Source organism: Alligator mississippiensis, chromosome 2, assembly GCF_030867095.1.
Source record: "Alligator mississippiensis isolate rAllMis1 chromosome 2, rAllMis1, whole genome shotgun sequence".
Classification (NCBI taxonomy): domain Eukaryota; kingdom Metazoa; phylum Chordata; order Crocodylia; family Alligatoridae; genus Alligator; species Alligator mississippiensis.
Window position 1 is genome coordinate 27,359,119 of NC_081825.1, and position 10,511 is coordinate 27,369,629.

General features: G+C 43.1%; 1 protein-coding gene across 3 annotated transcripts in view; it reads left to right on the forward strand.

The window, feature by feature from the left end:
• Positions 1-8,074, forward strand: part of CRMP1 (collapsin response mediator protein 1) — a 76,421-nt gene extending 68,347 nt beyond the window's left edge. For 2 of the 3 annotated variants that reach the window (XM_019479509.2, XM_014607619.3), the window contains exons 12-14: positions 3,314-3,493; positions 5,590-5,755; positions 7,061-8,074. In XM_019479509.2, coding sequence (XP_019335054.1) covers positions 3,314-3,493; positions 5,590-5,755; positions 7,061-7,152 — 438 coding nt within the window. In that variant the 3' untranslated portion in view covers positions 7,153-8,074. Of the gene's footprint in view, positions 1-3,313; positions 3,494-5,589; positions 5,756-6,717; positions 6,813-7,060 lie in introns of all 3 variants that reach the window. The other variant, XM_019479514.2, reaches the window with a different exon arrangement.
• The last annotated feature ends 2,437 nt before the right edge of the window (positions 8,075-10,511 follow it).

Sequence of the window (10,511 nt, forward strand, 5' to 3'; positions counted from 1 at the left end):
ATCACCTACCCTGGAGATCTTCAAGGGAGACTGGACAGTCACCTTGCTGGGGTCACCTGATCCCCAGTTATCTTTCCTGCTTGGTGCAGGGGGCTGGACCCAATGATCTTCCGAGGTCCCTTCCAGCCTTACAACTTATGAATCTACGGCGGGACCACAACGTGTGCAAAAATGATGTGAAGTTATTCTACATCAGTGTAGAAATCTGAGAGGAGTGTGCAGAATCCTGTTCAATCTGGAGCGAACATCTGGCACTGGATTCAGCTCAACACAAAGTGGCTTTGATCCAGAGCTGGATCCAGCCCACCAGGCCATTCTATTCAGCCCCCGGGGCCCCTAAAAAATTTAGAAAATTAATATTTATCTGCCCCTTACTGCCTGTCAAAGATGAGAAGGCGCCAATGGCAGCAGGACCCAGGGGGAGCCAGCAGCAGGACCCAGCAGCAGCAAGGCCTACCCAGCTCAGCCCCAACCCTAGCCCCCCCACCCCCAGCCCCCAGTTCTGCCTAGCAGAGGCTTCTGGCCTGGAAACCCTCGGGCTGTTTTCCTGCCCTCCCTCTGCCCAAGAGTGGAGAATCAGATAAAAACAGGTGTGTGGTGGGGTGGGATAAGGATTTTGCTGGCACAGGAGGACCCAGCCTAGCCCAGCTGGCACCACACAGTTCCCAGATGACTCCTGATGTGCTCTGTGGTCGTGGCCTGCAGCTGGGAACCATGCACCGTGGGAGCGGTGGGCAGGCAGGTGGGGGGTGGGGAGTGGTGGCGGTGGGTGAGGAAAGAAAGGACGTGGCAGGAGAAAGGCAGTGGTGGCAGGTATGGGGGGAAAGTGGCAGCAGGCAGGAGTGCGGGGCCCTGGGGGTCAGGGCCTGCGGCAGCAGGAGCCAGCTGGGAACTGTGGGGGGCCAGGCTGGTTACTGCTGCATTCTGATGTTGCAGCTGGGAACTGCACACTGCCAAGAGGTGCCCAGCCAGGCTGGCCAGCTCTGTGCAGCTCCAGGACTGCAGAACACAGCAGGAGCCAGCCTGGCCCCTCGGTTCCCATCTGGCTCCTGCTGCCACCTCTATCATGGGGGCCATACGCCTGCAGCTCCCATGCTGGAGCTGGCTGTCTTTCCTGCCCCGTGCTGTGCAGGTCTGCAGACCCTGCTTGGAGTGGAGTGAACCCCACTTCCTGCTTCCCTGTGGAGTCCAGTGCGGGGCTTTCCCTGGTGTGGTTTGGAAGCTGCAGGTGTATGGTGCAGAGCCCCTGTGATAGAGACAACCAGGCATGTCTCGACCCCTACACGCAGTGCTAGCCGGAACTGCACCCCATTGGGCATCATTGCTTGCACTGGGCATGAGTTCCCTGAGCCTCCCCTACCCCCCGCCCCTGCCTGCTCCTGCTGCCACCAGCAGGGCCTGTGCGCCATGTGGGGGAGTGTGTGGGGGGTCCTCACACCCCACAAACCTCACACACATACACTCTACCCCCAACCCCCCCACATATACACACACCCCAACATACCCTAGGCCCCCCCCACACAGCCACACCCCTTCGCAAGCTCCCCACACCCCCCATACACAACCCCACACTGCACCATATACACACGCACACTTCCCCACACCCCATCCCCTCCACAAGATAAAAGGTTGAGACTTTTTATTTTTCAGTTATTATTCAATCCCTTCTATATGCACTACACAAACACAAATCATGACAAATATTTTTTGTAATAAAATTAAAATATGTTTTAGTATGTGTTTGACTTCTAGTGTATAATTTGTTTTTTTCTGGTTCTAAGATGGCAACCCCGCCTCCCAAAAAGAGTATTTCTGGGGGCCACGGAGAGGGACTTCCTGTGGCAGAAGTCAGGAGTTAGGGGGTGGGGCTTCTGGTCCCAATATGGCAACCAGGGGCGGGACAATGGTCAAGGGGCAGACTACCTATGTGGCTGTCGACAGCTCACCGAATCTCGTTAAGTGTCCCTCCAGCTGAAATAATTGTCCGCCCCTGATCCAGAGGATAGAAGCAAAGTCAGAAAAAGTGCTGTAAATTTGGACTTCAACTCAGACAAGGTGTGGAGCTGCAGAACTTGTAGCTGTTTCACTCTTGAATTGGGCTTGTCAGCTACAAGTCACCTACATTAGGCACCTGATTAGACCTCTTATGCTTACACCATGATCCAGAGGATTGACAGTTACCTAATATACTCTTTTTGCCTATCTTTGAAGTATCAGTTATTACCATATGCCTAACTAGATTGAACAAGGTCCTGATCTGATGCATCTAATTCAATGTTTCTATCATCTGAATTCTATCTTTATACATTCTTGTACATACTGAGATTTTCTGTTTAATTCCAAAACTTCGGAGTTACTTTACTTCATGTGCCAATGTGTATAGAGTACTAATTGTATATACATGATTCCACATACTTTGCCTATTATGTAGTGGATCCATAGAGGATCACACTTCCATAAATATTTATATTCTGTAAGGAAGAGGTAAAATAGATTGTTGGAAATGCAATTAAAATATTTACTTTTAAAACAGCCTGGTGGTTCAAAATGCTTAATGAGTTTAGATGTGTTCATTTTTGCTTGCCCAGTCTTAGTTACCTTGAAGGGGACTGATACTCAAAAAGTGTGGAATATCATCCCTTAAAATGGTTCTCCTTGTTTCAAGCTGGACAATCACAGTCAATGACATTTTTGCAAATTGCTGTCCAAGCACTATTACTGGAGGGCAATGGATTCTGTACATTATGGTGTGTGAGAGAAGGGTTGGAATCCTCCAGCAAACCACTAGGGCGCATGAGTATCTTCATTCACATTCTTAATTTTCATGCTTATTGTTAAAGTGTCCTGGTTCATGAGCAGGCTGCATCTATCCCAATGCACTCTCTTGGTTTCCATCCCTAGGGAATAGATCTCATTTGAAACTGTTGTTTAACGACTATATTTTCATCCAACCTCTACTAATGCTAACACCAAACATAATGTACCAAGAGAGGTAGTTAGCCATGTTAGTCTGAAGTCAGGCAGAAGGCAGAGTAGCATGGCATCTTATAGACTAACTAATTCAGAGAACCATAAGCTTGTGTAAGAGACATAGCATCCGACGAAATAATGTATTAAATGAGCCTTTGGGCATTTTTGCCCAAATGTATTAAATGAGCCTTTGGGCATCAAACAAATGCATTTGAAGATTTTGTGGAGACCTCATGGAAACTGGATAAAAATTTAGTCAAATATATACATTGTATTTTACCAAAAAACAAAACAAAACCAGGAGATTGTCTGGAGTTTACATGTTATGCTGTTTGATGCTCAGGCTGTTGAATACAACATCTTTGAAGGAATGGAATGCCATGGTGCCCCACTAGTGGTCATAAGCCAAGGGAAGATTGTGTTTGAAGATGGAAATCTGCATGTAAATAAGGGAATGGGTCGCTTCATTCCTCGCAAATCTTTCCCTGAATACCTTTACCAGCGTGTCAAAATCAGGAACAAGGTATGTTCAAACAGTTTAATATTTCATATGACAAGAAACTGCTGAGCTATCTGCAGCCTCTCTGGAACCACTTGAGCGCATGTTTTGCATTGTTATTGTCCCCAGTGAAATGAATCCACAGGGGACCACAGGAGGTGTAAGCAGCACCAAAGCCTATGAGCCAGCTGGTTAAAATCAGTGCAGGTCCATTGACTCTGGCAGAGCTAAGCTTATTTATTCCAGCTGGCAGTTAAGGCTTGTGTCTTCATACCTGCCTCTCACAGGTCTAGCTTCCTGAGGGAGCTGTATAAATTACAATACTAACCCACTTTAGATTGTGAAGCTGAGAGGTTTACACCAGGAATTAAGGTTGAGCAAATAGAAGCTCTTCAAAGCGTGGCCTAGATTTTGGGAGTAGATCTGGGATTTCTGCTGGTTATTCAGGCTAAGAGATTCTGGTGACACAAAGACACTGTTTTTGCTGCTCTTATAGCTCTCTCTTCTGGCAGCCTAGTAGAAATAAGAGAGAGACAGTATTTCTGTATCTCCCTCTCTTATCACTGGTTTACAATTTATTGATTTAAATTTATTTTAAAGCATATTGATGATCAAATTCACTAAGCTGTCCTAATGCAAACACCAGGCACAACAGAGAGATATGAGAGACACCAGCAAATAATGGTAGCATAGAAGTATTATGCATTTGTAGATGCTTGATACATTAGATTACTTGCTGTGTTCCATATTTGGTATTATTAGTGGCTCAGGCTGCATGACATCTTGGCCCTGATCCACTTGTCCCTTACATTGATTACTATGAGAGTAGACTTCTGTAAGTAACCAGCTATCACCTTTTACCAGCTTCCTTTTACTATGATATGTTGGGGAGTGGGGTTGATCATACTTAAACAAGCTTTTTAACTCCTTATACTCTGAAATTTTTTGGTGAATCTTCAATTCTGTTTGGTCAACTTTTATGGTATAATTACTACTTATATTTTTCCAGCCAAAAAGCACTATTATGACATTGTGGGTGCATCTACATATTCATTAATGTGCCGTAATTATGGCTCATTAAGTTAGTGAGTATGGCTCATTAAGTTATGGCTCATTAATAGCAGGTACTAACTCAATGCACTGTAATCGCAACTACTGTGCGGTAGCACCGGTGCACACTTTTTTGTAATGCTAATGTGCATTAGACTAATTCTACTGTGCATTAGTGCACTAGCACAGTTTTAGTCTACAGTGCATGTAGTGTCGCATGTAGATGCACCTAGTGTGTCCCTGCATAGTGTATAACATACATATTTGTATTTGATAGTGCCTAGAGGCCTCAATTTGAAATCAGAGCTCCATGTAGTAGGTACTTTATAGACAAGTTATAAAAGGAGCTCTCCCAAAGAGTTTACAGTCTTATCATAGGATTTAATTTTTTGAAGTTACAAGTTAAAAAGTTTTAGAATCAGGTTAATGTTTTTTAATTGTTACTAAGCCAGTAGAGCTTGTGGTGGTAAGAGACAGAAAAGAAGGATAAAGCAAATGCATTAGATAGAAGAAGAAAGTTATCAACAAAAAAACTGTGAGTGGTACATGAAAGGCTGGTGTCTTGCAAACACCAAATGTCTGCCATTGTCAAGTCTTCTGTATGTATTAGAACACCTATATGATTTAAGGATATTCATTATACTGTATCCATCTTTCAGGTGATGCAGTATTCTTCAAGTTCAGTGTGATTTGTGTTTTGGTGATCCCGCCAGGGTGGCACCAATGAATATTGCTAGATGGTTGGCATACTAGGCCCCGTTGAGTCAGTTCATATCTGTGGGGAGTGCAGATTCGACCTCCTGCATTGACTCCAGCTGTCCCATTATGTGACTCCTTACGTAGTATATTAGTTCAGTATTAACAATATCTTGGATTACTAACTGATATAGAAGCTGTTCTAATATACTAATTTTGGCCTAAAATGGCTCTATATCTTTAGACAAAAAGTCTGATGTACATTTTTGCTTGGGGTAGTATGAAATGGAGTCACCCTCACTGTGCTCTGTATGTGTAGGTGAGGACATTGTCAGGTGGCAACATCAGTACATGTTTCTGTTGTCTTGTTTTAGGTGGGAGGATTGCAAGGGGTCTCCAGAGGAATGTATGATGGGCCAGTGTATGAAATTCCAGCTACGCCAAAATATGCAACTCCTGCACCTTCAGCAAAATCCTCCCCTGCGAAAAACCAGCCTCCGCCAATCAGAAATCTTCACCAGTCTAATTTCAGTTTATCAGGTAAAATTATACCACCGATTGTGAATATCTGAAAAGCCTTGAGTAATAATCCTGATCATAAAACACCTTGTTATTTTCCCTATTCATATTCAAATCACCATTCATGGATGTATGTTGGAACAAACATCTTTTGGGGTTGTTTGAGACAATTACTCTTCTCAGAGGTTAAATGCTGATATGAGGAAACTACAGTATACGGAAGTCAGCAGTACCAAGTGGTATGCAGTGGCTCTTAGCTCTTCACATAACTGCAGTGAAAGGGCATTTGCAGTCCTTTCCAGTGAAAGCCAGTAGCAGAGTTCCCATCCTTGCAAGCCATCCCTTTAGGAACCCAGTGAAACCTTTGGGAGAAAACACTAGGAAAAAAATCTATCTTTTTATGAATTTCTGACAGTTGCTGATTGAATCATAGAAAATTAGGGCTGGGAGGGACCTCCAGCCTGAGAGACAAAATCATTCCTATCCAAACCATCCCATACAAATTCTTGTCTAACCAATTCCTAAAAGTACAGAATCAAACCTGCCACACAACTACAAGGCATATTGCCCAAAGACACTAAAAGTACTTGAACCTGCCACAGGTCGCACTGGGGGATGAGGGCTGTCGTTATCCTGTCTCTGCAAGGGTTGCTAAAAAGCACTTGAGAGATCCAAGGAAGAGGGCCATGGCCCATGCTGCACACACACACTTCGAGGTACTTGTGAGGCTAAGCTGAGCATGTACAAACATACAAGAGCACATCTGTTTATGCACTTTCAAAATGTGTTCCTTAATACCGATATTTTGTTGGTCAATTTTTCAAAAGCATCTCAATGCAAACTCAGTGGGATTTGTCATCTTATGGCAGAGGCAGAGGGGTGAAAATCCAACCCCTCACTAATACAACATGTTTTCATGGAAAAAATTACATTGCAGTCTTTAAAAACAAATTATTACCTATAATTGAAACCCTTTCTTTCAGGCCCAGATCCCACAGAGGGAATCTATTCACAAGATCTTCTTTCCTGGATGCAGCACCCTTAAAGTTGGTGGAACACGATTCAGGCAAATCCCTTTGTAGGTCTGAGACATTAGTCAGGAAAGTACTTGTGAAAATCTGGGCCTAACTGTTTATCTGCTTGGTTAGAAATTATTATGCTTATGAAAACCAGTTTCTAGTGATGAATTGGCAGCAGTCACAGGGGCAAAGGTTATATGTAATTTAAGGAGCCAGTCAGATGAAAATGCACTGATGGGATTTTTTTTTTCCCTCTCCTCTGTGCTTTCTTATGTTTTATGAAATCTCCTGCTTTACTTTCTTTCAGGAGCTCAAATAGACGATAACAACCCACGTCGTACTGGACACCGCATTGTGGCACCCCCTGGTGGTCGTTCTAATATTACCAGTCTTGGTTGAATGAAGATGATGGACAGAAATGCAAGAATGAAGGCTCATGGGGAAAAATGTCCATTCCATTTAATGTCTGTGTTATCAAACCCACAATTTTATTTGGTACTAATGGAAAAAATGAATTGTCTTTCTTTTTTGTATAGGAAGAGGTGATAATAGTGTGGTGTGTTTGTTTGGAACTACTTGCCTCACAATTGTGCTTTCATGCCATAGTCACCTTAAAGCATGGTGCTTCCATTGCCCCTTTAGTGACTACAGGTTTTAGCTTTGTCTTGTAACTAAATGATGGTTCCTTTGCACCCATTAGCTGTACTAGAGTAGTTAATGCATGTTACTAAGTTATTTATGCAAGTTGCAATCTGTGAGTGAGTCCCTTTAGAACAGAACACGTTGCCAATAATTGACTAGACACAACGCCAAGACTAGTGTCCATATTTGATAAATCTCACTAAAACACTTGAGGAGGAAGAATATGGCCATTTTTAAAGTAAGCAGTAGAATAGTATAGGCAGCTTCTGTTTATCTTTAATTTATTATAAACCCAAGAAGCACTTCTCTCAGATGCAAAGAAACAACTTCACTATGTCTAATGATGAAATGGTCTCTGTAGCAGCTCTCGTTTTCCACCACTTACATTCCAAGTCTGTGTCTTTGTACTCTTCATTTTAGACAGAGCCATAATTTATACACAACAATGCCATTGCCATCCCATTCAGGGATTTCTTCAGCTGGGCAGTAGTGCTCTCCTTTTGCATGAGTTTTTTGGTACTTACAAATAATCCAAGTTGCTGTCAGATTTTTAAAGTTTTTTGTACAAAGTTTTTCCTTTGTAATCACATGCATTTTTACTTATTATACCGTATCAGATCTACTAGTTGTTGTTCTCTTTCTGAATTCAAAGCTTGTGAAATAAAGGAAATGAAATGATTGTTAAGCATCTTCCTCTACTTCCCAGTGTCCTTGTTCACCAATAGCTGTTTATAATAAAGGAATTCTACAGTTAGTTAAATGCTGACTCAAGAAACACCACTAGAAACCCAAAACTTCTTCCTCAAAGCACAAAGATTATTTTATCTGTACACATTTGCATACTGGTATTTGCATGTTACAGTTTAGCTTGGATGAACAGAATTTATGGCCAGATTAAAATAACCAGTTAGATTACTGCTGCTCAGTTTTTGGCTAACTGACATCTACATTAGCAGTCTTCCTGGAGCTTCATATTTGTGTCTAATTTGCATAAATTTGAGATGCTATCCTCTATCCTCATCTTCAACATAGGACAGCAACCACTAGAGAAAACCAATATGCAATATATACAGTGCTCCATTTTGATCTAGGCCATTTTCCACTTGCCCATTCGTATGTATCTATGTTTTTATCAGTACTCCATACTTTCAGTGCTTGGACAGAAAGCAAACAAGCACTTGTGAGCAATTGGCTGTAAAAAATAGATGGCACTCTTTCCTTCTTGGCTGAGTAAGGAAAATTCCCTCTTCCTTCTTTTCTATTGTATGAAAAAGAAGCCTTTTCTTTTCCCTGACTCCTATCTTCTTTTTCTTTGTTAATTTTTTTTGTTTTGTTTTGCTGTTCCTATGGGAAGGCCAGGATAAAAAAATAAGGGGAGGTGACTCTGAATGATAAGTCAGGTGACTAAAAAATCCATTTGGCTTTAAATGGGACTTGTGCTTCATAGCCCTTGTCTTCATGACAAAGTTGGATCAGCAAAAGTTTTTCCAGCACAGGGCACCAAGAAAATAATGTTAACTTGTGCCAGTGCATTGTGTCCATACAGCATCAACTTACATTGGCAAAATGTATGTAGTGCTGTGGAGAGGCATCATATGAGGGTAGGCACATAGAGACTTTTGAAAATCCCATTCTTAATCTTCCACTCTGTTCTGAAGGCCATGAGTTATCACAGAGTTTCACTGGAGGAAGAACAAGGTACCTAGAAACCTGTCTTTTATTTCTACAACACTACCCTGTTGGACAACAGTTTGATCTGTTTCTTTTAAAAAAAGCACAAGAAAAGAAGGGTTAGATTCACAGAAAAGAAAAAGTTCCCCTTTTATCCAGTTGTCTCACAGTTGGAGCACTCACCCTGGACAAGAGTACCTGAGGTTAATTTTCCATCTCTGCCTGAGAAAACAGATCTACATAGAATCATAGAAAATTAGGGTTGGAAGGGACCTCAGGAGGTCATCTAGTCCAACCCCCTGCTCAAAGCAGGACCATCCCCAACTAGTTCATCCCAGCCAAGGCTTTGTCTAGCCAGGTCTTGAAAACCTCCAAGGATGGAGCTTCCACCACCTCTCTGGGTAACCTGTTACAGTGTTTTATTACCCTCCCAGTAAGAAAATTCTTCCTAATAACTAAGCAAAACTTTCCTTGCTGCAGCTTGAAACTGTTGCTCCTTGTTCTGTCATCTGCTCCATGCATCTCAGCATCACAGGAATCATGAGCTGTGCCTGCTACCTGAAGTCTGGCTGCTTCTTCCACAAAGTAGATTAGGCAGATACACTCTGCAAAGCCCAACAGCGCTATTTCAGGAACTATGTAGCTACACATTCTAGTCTGATAGGCCGGATCCTTAGCTCTTACTATTTCAGTACTGCAAAACTGGTGGAGAAGCCAGCATAGCCAGAAGGGCTGTACAAAACGGCACCATTCCATTTCGCCTTGAGTTTCGAGGTTTCGAGGGAACAGAGTTTCATATCAAATTTAATTTCAATTCGAAACAGTTGTTCCATTTTATTTTGTTGAAACAGTGAGGCTGTTTTGACTCTGTTTTGACATTTTGATTGGCTGGGGATGGTGAGTCAGCCCAGCTGGACTGATTTTCCCATCCCTGTGCAGGATCAGGCCAAGGGAGGGGAGTCAGTGCTAGATTGGACTGAGTCCCTGCCCCTGGCCCAATCGTCACGTAGGGGATGGGAAGTCAGCCCAGCTGGGCTGAGTTCCCACCCCAGCCCGATCTAGCATGGGAGATGGGGAAATCATCCCAGCTAGGCTGACTCCCTGCCTGATCTAGTGCCAGGGATGGGAAATCAGCCCGGCTGGACTGACTTCCCATCCCCAGCGCTATGGTCAAAATGTTTCGACTTTGGAAATGTTTCGACTAGCCTTGTTTTGTTTCAAGGTTGTTTTGAAGCCCTCTGTTTTGTTTTGATTTTGCTGTTTCGACCTCAAAATGAGTCGAAACAGTATTGAAACAAAACGACCAGCGAAATTTTGCACAGCCCTAATAGCCAGCTACCAGGGATTTCCCAAGTATCACTGTGTAACTAGGTGTACACCGGGTCCCCTCTGTTGTAGTAGAGGAGGCTTGGACAGAGGTCTTCTTTACTCAAATAATCTTTAGC